At 56.2% G+C, this 20200-nt stretch overlaps 1 protein-coding gene across 16 annotated transcripts in view; it reads left to right on the top strand.

Moving 5' to 3' along the window:
• Positions 1–20200, top strand: part of NCOR2 (nuclear receptor corepressor 2) — a 229705-nt gene that overhangs the window by 150409 nt on the left and 59096 nt on the right. For 12 of the 16 annotated variants that reach the window (XM_065692712.1, XM_065692720.1, XM_065692710.1 and 9 more), the window contains exons 12-16: positions 105–283; positions 3360–3414; positions 5495–5593; positions 19005–19129; positions 20009–20181. In XM_065692712.1, coding sequence (XP_065548784.1) covers positions 105–283; positions 3360–3414; positions 5495–5593; positions 19005–19129; positions 20009–20181 — 631 coding nt within the window. Of the gene's footprint in view, positions 1–104; positions 284–3359; positions 3415–5494; positions 5594–14687; positions 14776–19004; positions 19130–20008; positions 20182–20200 lie in introns of those variants that run through there. The other 4 variants (XM_065692716.1, XM_065692714.1, XM_065692723.1 and 1 more) reach the window with 3 other exon arrangements.

The raw sequence follows: 20200 nt of genomic DNA on the forward strand, positions 1-20200 counted from the left end.
AATTCTCCTGTTCCTCCGCCTGTCCTTTCCTCTCGAACATCTGTCCCCTTCGGTCCCCACGGGCCCGTGGTGCTGACCAACTGTTCTCTCTGCTTTCCCCACAGAACCTGGAGAAGCAGATGCGCCAGCTCGCTGTCATCCCACCCATGCTCTATGATGCTGACCAGCAGCGCATTAAATTCATCAACATGAACGGCCTCATGGATGACCCCATGAAGGTCTACAAGGACCGGCAGGTGATGAACATGTGGAGCGAGCAGGAGAAGGAGACCTTCCGGGAAAAGTGAGTGCAGCCCATACATCTCTGTGTGTAGCCCTTGGGAAGTGCAGACAGGACCCATACGATGCTTTAGCCAGGTCCCCAGTGCACTGAGACATGGATTTCCCAAGGAGAATGGATTTTCCCCAGGGATACAGTTGTAGTCTGTGCTGCCTTGGGCCTGGGCACAGAGTGATGCACCTGCACAGAAACCTCAGGCCTTTCTGTATGGTTGGTGTGACTGCGTGCCTGAGCAGAGCTGCTGCTCATGGGGAGAACTAGAAGTTTTTGTGCTTCTGCATCCCCGTCAGCCAGTTGAAGGATAACACCAGTGAAACCCAGTGCTCCACACGCTCATCTGGTTTTGGGTTTGCATGCTGTCCTTTGGGCACTGCGTGTCCAGGGGGATTCTCGGGGCTGTCAACATCCAGCTCCCCCATGTAGACCCCTTCAGGCTGCAGCTTCCAGCTGGCGCCGGTCCCTCGGTGCTCCATCCTGCTCTGTGCAGGATTTGCCACCAGCTGCTGTTTCCATGGATGCATTCCCACATCAGACACATGCAAACTCTGGCTGCGGTGCTTTCTCCTGTTTGCAAGCAGTGCTGGAGAACAGCTTCACTTTGTCAACTGAGATCACTTGGGGGATTGCTGATCCCTTCCCTTGGGTACCACTGTGCTGTCAGCCAAGCTGTGGGTCCCAGCTTAGCCTCACATCCAGACTCCCCTGTATCTCATAGCCCAGTGAGGGCCCAGGTTGAAGGACCAGAGAATCTGTGGTGCCCCAAATGTACCGTATGTGTCTGTGAAAACAGAGCTGAAGTTCAGCTCCAGCTCACTGCTGTGGACATGAGGGACATGGAGGTATGTGGGTGCATCACAGCCACCTCATCCCTTGCAGCAGCGCTTCCTTCATCTGGCCTCCATACGATGATGGGATAGCTCCATGGGTAAGCAGCAGGCCCACAACCAGCCATGCTGGAAGCTTCTCCATGTCCGGGATCCCTCCTCCTGTCCCTGCTTGTGACGACTCCTGTTTGCTGCTGAAATAACTAATTGCCAAGAAAGAGAACAAAACAAGCAAACCGCCTCCAAGCCTTTGGTAGAGGAGAATCCTCATTGCTAATTAGCCTTAAAATGTGACACCCCAAACAGCAAGGCTTGCCCGCAAATGACGCAAAGACTAATTACTTTGTCTTTAATGGCGGGGCCGTGCCTGCCTAATGGGGTTGGAAGAATCCACACCCAGCTCATGCATCCTGCTGTGCACGGTGGTTTCTGTGTCATCACCGTGGGTGATGCAGAGCTTGAGGCATAAATACAGCAGGATTTCAGGGCTCTCACAAAGCTCATCTGAAGAGGTTGGTACTTAGGAGCTGTAAGGAGGGCCATGGGTCCTGTCCCAGCTCCCGCCCCAATCCCAGTGTGCGGGTAGCTGAGCTGCCTGCTGTGCTGTTGCTTCTAGCCTGGGTTTTTAAAGTGAACCAGACTTGTGTCATCTGTGATTGTGACCCAGAGCTGGCCTCTTCCTGAGACCATGAAAACCTGATGTAACCTTTTATTCAGCCTTCATGGTGAGGGCTCTTGGAGAAAGCAGCCAGGCACTGCAAGGCTGACAAGCTCCAGGTCTGAACTGTCTTAGCTGTCAAAACATAACCACGAGGAAGAGTCTGATTTGATTTGCTTCTGGGCAGGATTTCAGGTCTCTCTATTGAGAGCTTATTGCCAGGGGGGCTGTGGTTTGCTGGTGAAGGCTGTGGTACCCCTTGGTCGTGCTCAGGCACCAAGGCCTTGTGCTGGGCACCATAAGAACACAGCATCCATCCTTGTTATGGGGACACAGTCTGGCTTATGAAAAACAATGTATTGTTGTCTGCGTTGCTCACAAGGCTGTGTTAGCATCACTGATAACATGGCCTTGAAAACCCCGCCTGTTGGTTTGTGCTGGGTGCCTCTCCAGCTCTGTGCTCTGATTCCAGCCTGTCTGAGCAGCCCAGCTCTTATCTGTCCCCTCACCCCCAGCATTTCTGGTTTCTTTTTTCTCATTAACATGCTTTGATGGGATCTCTCTTCGTGTCTGTATTATATCTGGGGGAGTAAGGTTTACCCTTCAAGTGATAGAAAGGCCACAGTTGCCTGTGGGATAGAGACTGGGGATGCCATTAAGCGCCCACACCACAGCTCACCCACCTCTTCCCTCTGATCCATTTCCATGGGGCATAGAGCCGATAGCTCCAGAGAGCTGACAAACCACACGTGCCACACCGGCCACTCTGCTCCTGTGGGCAAAGCCCATGCTGATGGCAGCCCTGGAGCAAAGTCACCACTCACCGGGCCCCTCGTGCTTTGGTGATGCAGTGGTTAACCATCCCCCTGCCAGCAGGAGCACCTCCTGCCAAGGGCTTGCTGGCCTGAGGTGCTTCCCCACCAGCTAAGCAAAGGGATTTGTTGGAGGAGACATCTCTGTGCCTGGGGACATCTTCCCACAGCGGGTGATGCACCCTCATGGGCTGCCGGAACCAGGGGCGAGCCTGCTGACAGCTCCTCTGCTTGCTGGGCAGGAGGCAGCGTTCCTCACAGCCACCGTGGCACTGGGGATCTCTTGAGCAACTCAGCAACGTGGCAGCTTCCTCCTGGGGCTTGGGTTTCCCTTCCTGTCCTCTGCAGCTGCTCTTGACAGCCCAGCCAGGCCTGGGGTCCCGCTCAGCAGCAGGGGCCCCCCCAGCCATGCTGCAGGATGCTTGGGCATTGATGGCAGTTCTTCACCCTTTCCTTGCCAGATCCTGAAGCCTCAACCACGTGTGCAGCTCTGTGCCCATCCTGCCATTGGTGTGGGCTTGGGTGTCTCTGGGAGCAGCCCCCCTGCCCTCTCCCACCCTGTGATGAACATCTGCTCATCGGAGCTGCTGACCAGCCCGGCTGCAGTGGGCTAAATATAAAGTTCCTGCCTTTCTGGGAAGCTGAGCAGCAGACAAATATTTTCTCAAACCCCTGGGGCCCTCGGGGACCTGCTCTTGCTGCCCCAGGCACACAGGGCAGGACAGCCCAGCTGCAAGAGGGTCAGAGCCGGAGCCCGTGCTAACCCTCTCCCTTTTGCTCCTCAGGTTCATGCAGCATCCAAAGAACTTTGGCCTGATTGCATCCTTTCTGGACAGGAAGGTAAGCATCCCTGCCTGGCTTTAACCTGCCTCACGCTGTCTCTTCTCCATCACGTCTCCCTTTGGTACTGGAGCAGCCAGTGGATGCTGGGCACCTGTGGGTGGTGGTGGCTCAGAGGCCTGGTCATGGTCCAGATGCCTCCTGGCTCCCTGCAGAGACAACGGACTGAATCAGCTTCAGGGAGTTTGGAGCCGGGAGATGTGTGAACGCATCCAGCCTGGCACGTAGGCGTTGCAGCCCTCCGTGATCCGCCTGGCGAGCTGCTTCCCAGCATCTCCTGGAGCAGTTTGCACCAGCCAGGCTGTCACACAGCGGGGTGGGTACGGGCTGCCCAGCACAAAGCAGAGGGGTCCCCTCTTTGCTCTGGTCAGGGATGCTGAGGGTGGGCTGAGTCCCAGTTCTTGGGGCAGTTTGGGTTGGTGTCATGTGGGCACACACCTCCCCTTGGTGTTTAGCTTGTGGGAGGGCCTGGCCTTTCCCAAGCCTGTGTTGTGCTTCTGGGACTTTTCCTTTTTGCTGATGGAAGAAAGGTCTGAAAAAGAGATCTGAAGGAAGAGCAAGTCCCTGTTCCCATTCGGAGCAAGGCCAGGTACCTTCTGTGGAACTGGCCACAGGGGCAGATCCTGGACAAACAGCCTGGAAAGACAGTGATGGACCAGGTGCTCCCCTGAGCAGGAGACATTTGAGAGCTGCTTGTAGGTAGCTGCATCCTCTGCCCATCTCATGCGGTGTTCGATCCACACAGTGTCCACTCTCTCTGGGGGAACCCCTCTGCTTTCAGGGGGTGACCTGCAGAGGTTCCATCCTGATTCTCTGATTCTGCATGATTCAGGCTGGGGAAATAATTCCTAAGGCCTTGACTTTTCTTTCCAAAGCAGCAAGCAAGCAAAGGCCAGCAGCAACCCTGTGCTGCTGCTGTTGCTGTAAGATCCCAGGCGCTTTCCAGCCTTTCCCACTTGCTGAAGCCGAAAGTGGTGGGACTTGGATGATGCTCACAATCCAGCCTGTGTTCCAAGCTGTAAAATGTCTTCTAATTTTATTTGCACTCATTTGTAAATCAGGCTGTAATTATGATACAGAACACATCCATTATCCTGTTGGAGAGAGATGCAAAGTATGGCTCAATGTAATGAATTAATAGATTTTTAAATTGCATTATGAAAAAAATAGTGATCTTAGCCCTTGGAACAGATGACTGTAAGTTTTTGTGTTCTTGTGTGTGTGTATAATCAGGGCTAGATTAGAAAGAGATCCAATTAACACTTTAAAAGTTGCAATCTGTTTTTGCACATGGTTCTGCTCCTTGCACAGGGCCAGGGAGAGCGCAGCCCCTTGGAGCACGCAGCAGCCCCCTGCTCCTGGGTGCTTCCAGGTGTGATGGGTCTGTTCATGCAGATCCTGGGTATGAAAGTGTAGCCCAAGACCAGCGTTCAGGTGCCAAGACAGCTCAGCAAAGGGCTTTTCCCAGTGTGGAACACTCTGCTGCTCAGGATCAGGATATGTCCCAGCAATGGTTCCATGTTTTCCTAATGTGTCCGATCTGGGATGGTGCTCATAGAGCCAACTGCTGGACATGCAGTTGGGATGGTGGCTCCTACGTGCCAGGATCTCAATCTGACCATGAGAAAGTCATACGAGCTCGAGCCAGTGAGCTTAACAGCTGGACATAACACCAGCTGACAGTTGCATGGCAGGTCATGCCTCACATAACCCTGACAGAGGGTGACTCTCCTCCTTCTGCATTTAGTTGCCACAGTCATATGGGGTCAGCCCTTTCCCCTGCTTAGCATCCAACATGGGGTGCTTTCTGCACTGCACCCCATCTCCATCTCAGCATGCCTGTGGGATGGCAACAGTCTGTCCCTTGGAAGAGCTCAGTGTTTGTACTAGGACAATGTGCATTGCCCTCCTCTTCCAGCTCCGGTGAAGGGCTTTGGGAGGGAGGTGTTTGGGCTGCAGATCTTCAGAAGCAGCAGCAGACCTGGCGATGGCAGGGCCTGAGCACTGCTCCTTGAAGTCTGCGCCCTGATAGTGCAATGGGATGGGACCTGCTGTTCCCTGACTCGCTGTGTCCTTGCAGACGGTGGCAGACTGTGTCCTCTATTACTACCTGACCAAGAAGAATGAGAACTACAAGAACCTTGTAAGAAGGAACTACCGGCGGCGCGGGAAGGGCCAGGTAAGAGCTGGAGGAACGCATGGAAACGTCGGGCTGAGCGCTTTGCACTGCTTTGCACTTGCAGCCTCTCAGCAGCACCTTCTCTGAGCCCCCCAAATGCTGCTTTCCTCCCCTCCCCAGATGGAGGTCTCTCTTGCATGCTGCAATAGGGCTGTGGTTCTGCTCTGTGTAGCTTTCCAGAAGGTGCTGTTTTCTGATGGTTGATGTTTGTCCGTTCCTGTGCCAAGGTCACAGCAGCTTTCAAAAAGCAGATAACAAATCCAGGATGCTTGGAAAAGGAAGGGGATGGAGCGACTGCAGAAAACCTGGCTGCGTGTCAGGAGTAGCACAGGGTTGCCCGTGCAGCCTGTAGCTGCGGGCAGGAACCAAGTGGGGCCTCTTCTCTCTCCACTCTGGAGTCAGCAGCCAGTGTGCTGATGGGGATGGGGCTCCTGGGAGCTGGGTCAGGGTGCTTCTGCCTTGTACCTGTGCAAAGAGGAGAATGAGCTGAGTGGGAATAACTTCTGGTGACCACCTGAGCAGAGGCTTGTAGGTGTATCTGAAGTGCTGGAGGGTGTCTGAGGTCTTCTTGAAGGCTGGCAGATTTGGTGCTGTAGCTGGAGGAGACCCTTAACTCTTTGAATGAGGGCTGGGCCGGTACCTAGCACACCATGAGATGCTGGGGTAGGTGACTGAATCGCCCCTTGGCCGTTACCATGGCCGAGATAGAGATCTAGACATGACCATGCCAGTATTGCTGCTGGTAGCACAATACCCAGATAAGTGCTAACCTCTTGGGCAGGTACCTTGTCCCTGCAAATGCTTTCAGCCAAAGGAAGGTCCTGCTGGTTGATCCCCAGGTCCATGAATGAACAATTATCCATGTCATGAGGAGAGTGGGGTGACCACAGAGGAAGCATCTCTCCAGATAACGTGGAGATAGGGATGGAAAAACTGGCCTGGCCTGTGCCACCACTGACATCAGCGCTCCTCACACTGCATGGCCATAAAAAGCAGCACTTGGGTCGAGGTCCTGATTGGGAGGCAGATAGGTAGCCTCACTCCAATTTGATTTCTGCAGCATTAAGACATCAGAATAGCTAGCACATGACGAATGTCATGGACAGGGCCCAATTTTCCCTTCTTTTTTTCAGACACATTAGAGATGGATAAAGCCCTATTAGATTATCCAGTCCCTCTCCCAGCAAACACAGGGTGGTTCCCTCCAGTACATTTTTATAGTGTTTACCATGGTCTGTTTTGTTAGATCACAGCAACTAGAACATGAGGCCACATTTGTTTCTTGTTAGCGGTGGAGACATTTAGCATAGCAAATTCTGGTTTCAATGTGAAGTTGAGCAAGTGTGGAGGGAGAGAGGCAATCTAATGCTCCTCTCTGCATCTGCCTACCTCCCCCTGTGGCCACAGACCTGCCTTGGCCTGGACCCAGCAGGTACTATTTGTGTTTTGGGGTTTAAGAGTATCCAAAGCATCGCTAGCTGCAGTATTTCCTATGGTGTTTTCCCTTGCTTATGAGTCTGGTCCAGCCTGAGCACTGGAGATGGTGTGCTGCTGTTTGGAGCCTTGTTCAGTTCCAGCCTTTGGGAGCAGGGACTTAACTGCATCCCATAGTACTTAACTTTACAACTGTAGTAAAAGGCAGGACTATTTTTGCAAGCAGGGGACTGCAATATTAGTAACTTATTAAGAGTGAGGCTGCTGGGCACTGAAGGGAGTAGGTTGCACGTCCACTGCAGCAGACCTCAACCAGATCATTATTGATTCCGAAAGAAGAATCAGATCCCTGAGTCAGTGCTCAGGTGGAAGGTGGGATGTTCAGACGAGCTGTGAGACCCAAGGGCTGGTTGCATGAATAGTAGTGGGAGAGACGTGGAGAGCTTAGAATCCAGCTCTCCCACAGAGATCTTGGGGGTCTTGAGATGCACACTTAGTGCTGTGACACCTCCAGTGTTTCTGTGTGTTGCTTGCATCCATTTCCTACAAGGCTGTGAGCAGAGGAGCTCTGGAGGAGCCTGCAAGCAGGCTTGGGAGGGGCATGATGCTGCGAAGGGAGGCTGTTGCCCATTTAGCATCATAGAGAGTCAGAGCTATGCTGGGAGCAGCGGTATTGAGCTGCCCCAGCACTGGGGGCTCTGCCTTCACCTGCCCAGTCTCAGCCGTCAGAGATGGTGACTGGATGCAGGATGGGAGACATGGTGGGACAGCATACAGGGAGAAGTGGGGCTGTGAACCATCTTCCTGCAGCTCTGGGAGACATGGTGCTGTGTTCCCTGTGCTCCAAGCACAGGTTTTCCTGCTTGATAAGGGTTCAAGCCATTAAACGCCAGAAGTGAGATATCATTGATTTTAGAGGATGAGATCAGATGAGAGGAGTGGATGGGGTCTGGCACAAATAGCATTTCAAGTGGCCCTGCTCTGTTTTCTCACTCCTTTCCCCATGGAGAGGCTGGTGGTCTTACTTGCTCTTGGAGGAGCTTGAGAGCGAAGTGGAGATAATTACATGGAGAGCAAAGCTACTCTGGTGTCAAGGCTCTCATTGTGGCCTACTTATTAAAAGTCCATTAAAAAGTAAGAATCCCACTGCTCCCTGGCTGATGGTCCCCTGGCAAAGGACATTCCTCATAAAGCTGCTACTTAGTGCCGAAAATCTCCTGCCAAAAGCAGGGACTTCACACGATTCTGCTTCCACTTTGTCAGAACATGGAGCAGCCGCCTGCTCTGGGGCAGGGTGCATGGTCCTGCCATGGTGCCTGCGCCAGTGCTGGTGGGCGAAAGGTGTTCCCATCTGATGGATGGCTCTGTGGAACATTTGGGCTCCTGAGATGAAGAGCCTTTCTAAACTAATCCACTGTGATCAGGTAGGGAAAATGCCATTGAACCCTGCAAGGGGGGAGTCACTGGGAAGAGGAATAACTTCCAAGTGTGTAACTTGTCATTGAAAACAAAAGAAAATAAAAAAGTTTGTGTCATGGTGAAACAATCCGATCCAGTAATCGGCATGAATCTGATTAATTAATCTGCATGGATTTGCGTGAGCCTGTATTGACAGGCCCTTGTGTAGATGAAAGCCCCTTTGGGGGCTATCGCAGTCATTCTTTAGGGTATTCCAGAGAGCTTCTCTGCAAATGCCCCTAATCCTGTAGTGGGGGCACCAACAATTACCCCAGGGGGCTGACAAGAGTGCTGGAGAAGGACTTTTTCCAAGGGTGTGTAGGGACAGGCCAAGGGGAATGGCTTGAACCTGCCAGAGGGGAGACTGAGCTGAGCTCTTAGGCAGAAGCTCTTCCCTGTGAGGGTGCTGAGGCGCTGGCACAGGGTGCCCAGAGAAGCTGTGGCTGCCCCATCCCTGGCAGTGCTCAAGGCCAGGTTGGACACAGGGGCTTGGAGCAAGCTGCTCTAGTGGAAGGGGTCCCTGCCCGTGGCAGGGGTTGGAGCTGGGTGAGCTTTGAGGTCCCTTCAACCCAAACCAGTCTGGGATGCTATGAAGATCGAAGCTAGGCAGTTAGTGCCACGTGTCTCCTCTTTGAGCAAGCGTTGGGCTGAAGCTGTGCTGCAGGAAAAGTGCCTTTATTTCAGCATAATCATTCCGTGCACAGCTCAGGGGTTTTATTCCGGAATATATTGCCTTTGCTTTTGGAGCAGCGGTGCCCACATCGCTGCAGGGCACAAGTTGTGCTTCCTGTGTCAGTGCTGCTGAATCCCCAGGGGAGAATCCGTGGAGCTCCCACGCCGTGCCTCGATGGGGAGGCGGGCGGCCATCCCGCCAGGAAAAGCCGCTCCAGCAGCGGGTCAGTCATCAGCAGCGATGGGCGGCCGTGGAGCCGCCTGCCCGCCCTGGGCTGACTCAGATGAAGTCATGTGTGGATGAATGGATGGATGGATGGATGGATGCGGGACGTGCCGTCACACCGTCCCCCTTGGCGCTGCTGTCAGACAGTGCTCATGTAGCCCCTGGCGAAAGGGCCCTGTGTGCGAGCGCCGATGCTTTCGAGGACTCACTCCATGGCACGCGGGGGGACCGGCTCCACCCCGACCCCCCATTTCTCCACCGGGGAGCGGTGCCAGAGCTGTACTGGCAGGGCTGGGGCCTGTGGTGTGACCCGGCCGGGCAGCCGGCACGCTCCCTGCCAGGGCTGACAGCCTTTCCCAGGCCCACCCTCTTCCCGTCCCCTGCCAAAACCCAGATGGAATTATCCGTCCCGCCGCTGGCCCGCCCTCCCCAAACACAAACCATTCCCCTCGCTGATGCGGATAAACAGCCCCAGCCTGGAGCTGTATCAACACCAGTACTTCTTTCATGGAAGCTCTGTCCTGGCTGGCGGGGCTCAGGCTGCCAGGTGAGCGCTGCCTGCCCCCAGGTCCATGGCCCCATGCTCCCCATCCCTGATGCAGGAGCAGAGCACCCACTTAGGTCCAGCCTTACTGTGCCACCACCTCTCCTCCATCCGCAGGGATTGGGTCTGGAGCTCAGCGAGCTGCCTCTTACACTGCACATCGCGCGTGTGCCCCTGCTCCACTGACTGCAGTGGATAATGAGGTGAAGGGTATTTATATCTGGGAAGTGTTTGACTATGATCAGTCAAGGGAGTGGCTCCTCATTAGTGACAATGGACAGCTTCTCTTTCAGATGCAGGGAGATAACGTGTCATAAAATCCTGGTTTAGTAATGCAGCCCCTCACCCTGAAACAGGCCTGGATGCGGCTGCTAAACTTCACTGCCACAAGCATCTGTAAATACATTCCACAAGCGTTTAAGCCTGTGCTGACTCAAGTGCTGTGTTTTAAAGAGTACTGAGGTTATCTGAGGAGCAGGTTCGTGCTGGAGCAGTTTGCCTGGGATGTCAGTGGCAGGGTGTGTTGTGATGGGATGTTGCTGTGAGTTGCTCTGCTCGCTGTCCCGTCCCCCAGGTCAGCCCCATCCTGCTGTCGTGTGTAGGCTGAGCTCGCTGCCAGGACACCAAAGTGATTGAATTTGGCTCATCATTTGGCCAGTGAGAGCACTGCTGGTGGCTGGGGAAACCTGCTCAGCCAGGCTGAGGCTGCAGGACCCGTAAGAAGTCATCACATCTGGTCGGTCCCTGTGGTCCTGGTCCTGCTCGAGTGCAGCCTCATGGAGAGAAATGCCTTGCATTTATCCCTTGGGTGCTTGTGTGTGATGCTGTTGAGCATCAGGGTGCCTGCGTAGAGGAGGTGGGCAAGGTGTGAGAACAGCTAGTTTGAGCTAATATTGATCTTGTAACCTTCCACTGGCACCTGCTCTTTCCATCTGGGCTCCCATACCCTGTCCCCCAGGTGTTCCCTGTGAGGTGCATCATGCCCATTCCTCCATTTCAAGTGCATTACAGCTTTCCAAAGCCCTGCCGCCCCTCCAGGCAGCCTAATCAGGCAAACACAATGGAAACTCACATTCCTGAAATCCCAGCTGCAGTTTTGGGGGTGATTAAATGAGAATGATGTGGCCATATTTGGGAAAAGAATCGAAGGATGCATTGCTGGGGGAGGATGGTCCCCAGGTCCCAGCACGGCCTCATGGGCTGCTGGCAGCGCAGGGTCAGCACAGAGACCTGCGTGCTCGGGGCAGGGACAGGCATCAGGCACGGGTTTGCTGATGGACCACTTGCTGATGGATCCTTTGACCACCACAACCAGGCTCTTCCATGCAGCTTGATTGCATCTGAGTTAGTGATAATAAAAGAGTCACTTAAAAGTGACGTGAACCCCCCACTGTGGTTGGCTCCCGAGCTGGGACTCGTGTTTCTCCAGCAGCAGGTTGATGCATCCTCCTGGCGAGCCTGCACCCGTGTGAGTACTCCTCAAGACCAGGGATTTGGGATCTAGGCTGAGCATTACTGACCCTGGCGGTAATGCAGCATCTTCCCAGCGGGACAGGGAGTGATAGAGGCAGTTGGATTTTGGGATGAGTTGTTCTATTGGTTGTTGTGATCCAGGTTTGACTGGGAATGGACGGGAAGTAGGTTGTGTCATTGCTAAGTTGCTTTCTAAAGCAAGCACTGCTGAAAATCCAGGGAAAGCTGCTCCGGATACGGGGTTTGCTTTGCCCCCACTGCATCTGTGGTGTGCGTGGATGCTGCTCTGCATCCCACGAGCTGCTGACCCGGCACCTTCCTCTGTTGGCTGTGCTCAGAGCAGGGTCAGCATGTGGCCGGGGAGCTGCGAGCAGGGGGGGAGCAGGGTAAAGCAAACCACAGGGAAGAGAAAACACGTGTTCCCCGCCTGGGACAGAGCGGGGGCTCATCTCCAGTGCTTCCAAACATTACGCTCTCTTCCCCTCGGGTCATTTTCCCTTCGCAAGCAATCAAATCACTTGTTAAAAAAACTCAGCAGCGACCCAGAAAAGAAACATTTCCTCTTATGGAAAAGCCCTCGGTGGTTTAAGGAGGGAGCTGAGTGAGCAGGGTCCTGTAACCATCACTGAGACCAAGGAGCGAGCGGTGGGAAGGCACCAGCACCCGCTGAGCTGCGCAGGGGCCCCTGCCCGGGGGGCTCTTGGTGCTGCCCGAGATGAGCCCATGCTCTGGTTGTGCCATGGTCTGGCGAGCGATGCTGCAGGGTCCAGCATCCCTACAGTCGCACAGCCAGCCCCTCTCCTTGTCCCCAGCACGCTGCTCACCCCCAGGACCGGCAGCCTGGGACATGGCACAGGACTTCCCCACGGCGCAGCAGGACAGCCCCACTGTGGCTGCCGGCGCTTTGCTGCTGGCACCGGCCGTGTCTTGCGGCCTGCGGTGCCGCAGAGCTGCGCAGGGCCTGCTCAGTGCCTCCCGGGGTGCTGGGCACAGCACCAGCCTTTTCCATCTCTGCCATGCAATGATTGCTGTCTTGCGGAGTTTATTGTTTACCAGCAGAGGAGCAGCCCAGCTCCAGGCCGTCGCGGTCGGGTTGTGTGCCGAGCGAGCCCCACGTTCTCTATGGGTCTTATCAAATCCAAACCCTGGCCCTTTGATTTTTCAAGTCGCTTCCGCATCAAACCCAGCCCCGGGTGGAAGCGATCAAAGCCAAGTCGCCGGCAGACATTCCTCTTCCTCTCCTTGTTGTTTTGGCAGCGGCTTGTTTTGCTTTGTGGTTTCTCCCATGAGTGGAGGGTGCCGTGCATGGTCGTGAGAAGCCAGGATGTGCAGTAGTGGGTGGCAGCGAGGGCTGAGGCGTTCCAGACCGTTGGATCAGAGCCGCTGGGTCCTGTGAGTTAGTTATGTGGTGCATAAATGTATTTCTAAGCCATCCTTCCTGTGCTCCATATCCATCCATGGGATGGGTAGGGGGATGCAGGGAGCAGTGCTGTAACTGGCCATGCAGCATCAGACCTCCATGGTGGGTGCTCCTACCTCTCTGCTATGGCATCAGCAAAAGGGGAAGGATGTTCCATGGGAGACCTCAGGTGTCTGGGCAGCCTGGTGGCTAAAGAGGAGGCTGGTGCTGAGCCCGTGTCCTGGCTCCCATTGGTGTGATGAGCCAGAGGGAGAGTTTGAAAGCAGGTGGAAGGATGGATGTGAGTGGTGGAGGAGTCGTGGCTGTGTTATGCCAGCCTGCTCCTGGCAGAGATGCTCTGTTCAGTGTCCTATGGGGCTGGGGACCCAAGCGCTATATCCTGCTGACTGTGCCACAGAGTGCAGCGCATCCTGCCCGGTGGTGCTGGTACAGGGTGGGACCTTCAGGGTGATGCCAGCGGGCCCTCATGCACACACATGGCCATCGCAGTGTGCTGGGGCTCCCAGAGAAGCAGCAAAGCAAACCCCAGGCGCTCCTGGCCAGCCTAGTGCAGGCCTTTTGTCTTGGGCTTATCTCGAGCTGGTTTGAATTTGCAACTCCCTGATTGCGTGCAGTGACCTCGGCCTGAGCCTGCTCCGCAGCTGAGTGCCCCTGCAGAGCATCATAAATGCCACTGGTCTGAAGTCACCCGTGGGAGAAGCGCAGAGCTGGCACCCTGCACGCAGGAGAGGCGGCACAGCGAGCTCCTGGCTGCTGCAGGGGATGGGGCTCGTGCCGAAGTCCCTGTGGAGGTGTGACATGATGGGGAGAGGGTTATCAAGCGTCACCACACTGCGAACCCTTAGCAAGGGCTGTGCAAAGCCGCCCTCAAGCAAAACCCCTGGAGCTTGCTGCCTGCGGTGCCTGTGGATGGGTTTGTGCAGCACCAAAACCGGTTGCTCATGGCTCATCGTGGTGCACTCGGCTCCCTCTGGACATGGTTTGCTCCCTCCTGATGTAAGGAGCAAGCAGGACTTGGTGGTTTCTGTGGTGTGTTCGTGTTCTGTAAGAACCCGTAATGATGGCAGTGGATGTGATGCACCTGCTGGCCACCAAATGGCATTCCCTGTGCAGCCAGGCTGGCCTCGAAACATGGTGTAAGAGAGAAGAGCTCTCACTCCCAGCCGGCACTTGAGCTTGGGAGTGGGCTCTTGCACAGTGCCATCACTGACCTGAGCCAGTTCCCTGCCAGCCTGTCCCACAGCAAGCATCATGGACAGGGATGGAAAGAGCTGGTTGTCCTGGGGTGGGAACAAGACTCCTAGGGATGAGCTCAGCCAAACATCACAGGGGAGCTGCTGTAGGAAGGCCCCCAACAGGACCAGGGCTGGGGAACTGAGCCATGCTGGTAACAGTGGTGTTCCGGTGTGTATTTTGAGGGTGCTGCACAGCAGGAGTGAAGGGGGCTGTGAGTGCCCCCATTTGCAAGGTGCACAGTCTGGTGGTTTGCGCTGGGATGCCCGTTGGGCAGCGAGTGAGGTTTGTGTGCTGGGCCCTGGCATGGTCCCCGCTCCTCTCCCGGGGAAGGGGATGAGGAAGGCAGGAGCAGTCATTTTCCGGAGGTTTGCAAGTTTGGAAAATAAATAGCCCTGTGCCGTAGGTTAAGCTTGGCATCCTGGTGGATTAATCACGCTGGCTGCAGCCAGCACTGAGAGCCCCGGTGACGAGAGCTGTGGTTTATAGATGATGATTCATCGACTCGACTTAGAGCGACCACGTTATTCCAGCAGATTGCAAAATCATAAGAGGAATGTTGTGGTTAGTTTACGGCTTAACTATGCAAATCGTCAGGAAGCCTTCAGAGCCGGAGAATGTAAGGCACAGCGCGCCCGGATGGCTGGGCGGTGAGCAGGGGCCGGGAGCCGGCGATGGGGCTGTCGGGGCCCGGCCGCTCACGGGAGCCGGGGAGCGGGGAGGTGAGTGATTTGTGATGGGGATGAGGGTCCGGAGCTCGCGGAGGGCCTGTGGGCAGGGTGCTGTGGGTGCAGGGGGACGCACTGCTGGCCGGGAAGGGGTTTCTGGCTGGTTTCACTGTCTCCGTGCCAAGGCACCGGGTGTCTCCGTCAGGGCTGGGGAGGGTGAAGGCTGGGGAGCTGCTTTCCCCCACCTCCTCCTGTGCTCCCATCCTGCTTCCAGAAGCAGGCAGTGCTTCGGCAGAGGAAGTAAACAGAGTGGGAGGAGCTGCACCTCTTCCTTGCCGGGGCTTTTCTCTCGGGCAGAACCATTGCTGGGCATGCAGTGGGTTGGTGTTTCCTTGTCCGGGACTTACCTGGGAGCTGGTGTCCCCTGAAAGAACGCTCGGAGCTGGAGCTTTGGAGTGGCTGAAATCCCTGTGCCGTGCCCAAGGGAGCTGGGCAGGGCGAGTGTCGCTCCGGCGGGGAGCCGGGTGCTGGGGCAAGGGGGTGGCCGGCACAGGCGGTATTCCCGGGATGCTGGCAGCGCTCTGCTCCAGTCCAGCTGCTCCAGGGCTGGTGGGAAATCGGGATAGAGGAGAGCAGGTGTTTGTAATTACGGATCAGCTCATGCCGGGGCGCAGGGAAGGAGGCCGCCCGTCCCCATGGACTCGGAGCAGGATCGGCCGCTCATCCCGTGTGCAGTTTTGTCCTGGGGCCTTTCTAAATAAACAGGATGTGTCGGCAGCAAAAACAAGCAGCAGCGATGTGAGGAGGAGGAAGGGTGGTCCAGCAGTTAGAGCGTCTGACCTGGGAGGGAGGGACAGGAGGGACAGCCCTGCCCTCTGCCACAGGCATCTTCCCTGGCCTCGGGCACGTCCCTTCACCTTCCTGCGCAAGGTGGGGAGCACGTACCTGCTGGTGACAGGGTGCCTCATCCCCAGGGGGGCAGGGATGTAGGTGGGGAGAGGATGAAGCGTGCTGGGAGCTGAGCAGTTCTGGTGCTGGGCTTTGGTGTGTCCGCTAAGAGCTGACCCACCTGCTGGTCCACCTCTAACCGGGGCAGCGTGAATCAGAGGGAAACATCGGCTCGTAACTGGGGAAGCATTTCCTGGCCTGTCACGCTTTGGGATGGCGTCCCGTCCCTTGAATCATCCAGAGCTGGTCCGCGTCCAGCACTAAGAATAGCCTCCCCGTGTGCCGGGAGCGGGGGACCGGCCGGCCCATGGTATCCCGGCTGTGGCTTCCCGGCGCTGTGCCGTGCCGTGGTCCGGCTCCGACGCTGACCGGGCTGAGGTCTGGGGTAGAGCAGGTAGCATGGGTAGGCTGAGGCAGCTGCTGTGGTTGGTCCCTGCGGGGTGCCCCACCGCCTTGCTCCACGTGCTGTTTGCAGCTGAGCTCTCCCATGGGTGCATTCAGGACCCCAGGGTGCCTGTTTCCCCAGGGCTTCAACCGGCCCCACAGCCTCCAGCCCGGCACATACCCCTGGGTGGGATGTGAGGTGTCACTCACGAGCGTGACCGTACCCAGAGGTGCTTCCTGGGGTGTTCAGGGGGTGCCCCACACGTAAGCAGCCCTAGCATAGGGGGTAAGCCATCACTGCCTGCTCGTCAGGGTTCAAAGCAGCATTTGGCTCGAAGCCACCTTCACATGCAGGCATGAGCACAGGCACGGGCGGAGCTGGGGACAGTTTTCCCAGCCGTGGCCTCGTGGTGATGGTGTTGCCCAATTTATGCGTTTCAGCCGGGCAGGTGAGAGCCACCCCGTCCTGTCCCATCCTGTCCCCCTGTGCGCAGGGTGCTGTGCCCTCCCGGCTCTCCTTCCTGGTGTCGGGCACCCGTCGGGCTGGAGCAGGGCAATCACTAGAGGGCATCCTTGGATCGAGATGCTCCTCTGCAGTGGAAAAGCCCTAATTTGATGTCCTGCCAGGGCTTGAAACCTCCCAGAGGAGAGGGATGCACTGAAGCCAGGCCATGGGGTTTGCCAGTCCTTGCCATGCTGGAGCTCAGCAGATGCCTCTCCAGGGAAGCACCCACATTACAGTGTGAGCCACCATGGCCACTCGCGCCTCTTCCCTGCCTTTCCACCGCTGCTCTTGCAGGCTGGCACAGGGAGAGCCACGTTCCCAACCTGTTCCTCTAGGGAGGAGCTGTGATGGCTGCTTGGGGTGACAGCCCCCTGGTTCAGACAGGCGTGGAGATGAGATGATGTTGAAGCTTCCCTTGGGAGCCCCCGCCAGCCTGGCACAGGGGCAGGGGCTCATACAGTCACAGCTGGAGAAGGGCTGGGTTTACACACCAGGGACGTGGGTAGTGCTCCATCCCTGGCGGTGTTCAAGGCCAGGTTGGATGAAGCCTTGTGTGGGATGGTTTAGTGTGAGGTGTCCCTGCCCATGGCAGGGGGGTTGGAACTGGATGATCTTATGGTCCTTTCCAGCCCTAACTATTCTATGATTCTATGATCTTCAGGATGCAGGGATCCCCATCCTTCAGAAGAAAATATTCACGATGGGGTGATAGCAATACTGCGAAGCTCACCTGGGCTCCTCTCCCTTGCCAAAGCACTTGGTGAAGGGATGGGTGGTGGGAGCAGAGCCTGCCCTGCTCCCCCCGACCCTCAGAGGTGACAGTCCTCATCCCATGGGTGTTTGTTGGGGCTGAACCCATGCTCAGGGTTCACCCTGCTGTGACTCAGGGAGTCACCAGGCTCAGAGCAGCCCTGGGAAGACGTGTGTGACAATGCCCCTTGCAGCCAGGCAGGATCCCGACCTGCCTCCTCCTCCCTGGGTCGGGGACTGGTGTTGGCAGTGCCTGGCACGCCGCGTACGATGCTGTTGGCCATTTGCTGCAGGAGACAGCTCATTCCCCACGCTTGAGAGATTTATGGACTGGAAAATCTTGTGTGTGACCAAGTGTGAACTGTTCCCTGGTTCCCCCTCCCCTGGATCTTCCCAGCCTTGCATCCCACGGAGCCGTTCCTTGGGGGTGCAGCGGGGGTGTGAGCTGATGGGGGTGCGTTCAGCACGTGTGTTGGCGTGGGGGTGCGGCAGGGGCTGGCCATGCCTGCCACACGTGTGCTGCTGAGCCGCGTCCTGGTGGCACAGCTGCCTCCCCCCATGCAAGGAGGAACTGAAAGTCCGCAGGGATCCAGCGATGGCAGCGCTGTGTTCTGAGGACTTGTGTTGAACCAGGGCCTGGAAGAATCAGCAGCTTGCTCGTTCAGCTGCTCCAGAGCCTGTTGTGACAGCTCCGTGCTTCTCGTTTTAGCAACAGCCCCTGGGGGCAGAGGGTTTAGCTTGCACCCAGTGCCTGCTGCAGGGATGCCCATCTTGGAGGCAGCCTCCCGTATCAGGGACAGGCCTATCTTGGTGGATTGAGGGAGGCAGGGACACCTCATCCACACTTGCCGAATGGCTCTGTGCCAGCCAGACCAGGCCACTTGGGACCATACTTTCTGCTGATAAATCCACTTTAAGGCAATTTCCCCCCATTACATCACCGATCCCTTTCCCGAGGGATGGTGGAAGCCCTGCAGCTTGGTCAGGGGCTGGGCGAGCCCAGGGTGGGTTTCCTGGAGCAAGCAGCCAGGAGCAGGATGGTTTAATAAATCATTTCCGCCTCTAATTTCTACTTCTCTATGAAATGCCTCTCGGTTGCCAGTTGCCAGAGGGAAGGGAGGTCAGGGGAACTAGGCCTCCCCAGCATCCTCCTTCCTGCAGCTGTTGAAACAAAATCCAGAGCTATTATAATCACTGTGTCCCTCCCTCGGGTACCATGGCCCGGGCAATAGAGTTGGAGCAGTTGGGGTGCATGACCATGTCAGATGCCTGAGGAAGAGATCGCAGCATTGGTATTGCTGAGTCTCAGGGTATCTCTGGTGCCCCCATCTCCTTCATGCTCCAGCAAAGTGAATCCCACCGGCTGCAAATCGTGATTGCAAATCGTGACAGTCATCATCTGCAGGGAGCAGGGGGTTGTTCTCACCTCCCTGCTCACTGCCTGCCCCGGGGGAGCCACTGGGGCTGTCCCACTGCTTGCAACAGGAGCCCAAACTCCCCCTGATCTCCCCGGAAAGCTTTCAGGCTCCATGGCCTCTGCAAGCACCCTGCTGTACTCTCTGCCTGCAGCGCTCTTTCCTCTTGGCTGCTCGCCCCCAGCATTGTTTCGAGGCGTTTGTTTAGGTTGGCCCAGGTGCTGCGATGAATCCGCCTCAGCACTGAGGGGTTGTTTTGTTTTACGTCCCTTGTTTTGCAGCAGCAGCAGCAAATGCCCCGGAGCGGCCAAGAAGATAAAGATGAAAAAGAGAAAGAGAAGGAGAAAGAGGGAGAGAAGGAGGAAGACAAGCAGGAAACCGAGAACGACAAAGAAGAACTGACAAAGTAAGGACAATCCGTCCCTGCTTGGTGAGGGGCTGGGGATGTGGTGGTGGGATGCAGCGTTAGGATACAGTGGTTGGGCCTAACACAGTCCAGGGCTGCCTGACCCCGTGCAGGACCATGTGGGCCCACTGCACCTCCTCCGCAGGGAGGGAAGAGCAGAGCTTGCTCTCCTCCTCATTCCTCATCCCAGCTGCTCCCAACCTGGGAAAACAACTCTGATAAGCTCTTTTATGTATATAAACCCAATCAACCCGCAAAGCCCCTCTGATCCTCCAGCTTGTTTTGCTGTTGTGAGAGCCTCTGGGAGTCAGAGAAGCAATCTGGGCGCAGCCGAGCGCAGCACTTCACCTTCAGCATTATTGATGGCAGCGTGAGCGCTCCCAGATGAAGGGCTTCAGCCAGCCCTGCCTCCCTCACACCAAACAGGGAGTGTCGGAGCCGTGGCGGGGAAAGGTTGGCACGCAGACCGCTAGCTATCTGTAATGGGCTTAATACTTGGTTTAAAAGAACATCTGGCTTCATTATATCTAGGCTGCAAAGACATTTACCAGCAGGTCCTTTCAGGAAGATAAATGAGGAGGAGGCAGGGATGAATTTGAATGGTCTGGTATTAAACCTGTCTCCGTCAGGTCTCTGCGTGCACTTGGTGGTGGAGCTGCAGCCAGCTGCAGAAAGAAAGCCCCACCACAAATCACCCCACCACCAATCCCAGCCAGGAAAAGAGCCTGCGTGTGCAAAACTAAATGCAGACCTGCTCTCCCCCCCCTCCAAAGACCCAGCAAAAACCCCTCATCCCCAAACATGTGCAGAGGAATAATTGCTTGGCCTAAAAATCAGACCAACCACGGGGGTTTTCCCCTTTCCTCCCTGATTTTGCAGGGACAAGAATGACGACACATCTGGGGAAGACAACGATGAGAAGGAAACGGTCACCTCCAAGGGTCGGAAAACTGCCAACAGCCAGGGCAGGCGCAAGGGCCGCATCACCCGCTCCATGGCCAATGAAGCCAACAACGAGGAGGCGACTGCCCCGCAGCAGAGCGCAGAGCTCGGTAGGTAGCAGTGGGCATG

This window comes from Lathamus discolor, chromosome 12 (genome assembly GCF_037157495.1).
Source record: "Lathamus discolor isolate bLatDis1 chromosome 12, bLatDis1.hap1, whole genome shotgun sequence".
Taxonomy (NCBI): Eukaryota; Metazoa; Chordata; class Aves; order Psittaciformes; family Psittacidae; genus Lathamus; species Lathamus discolor.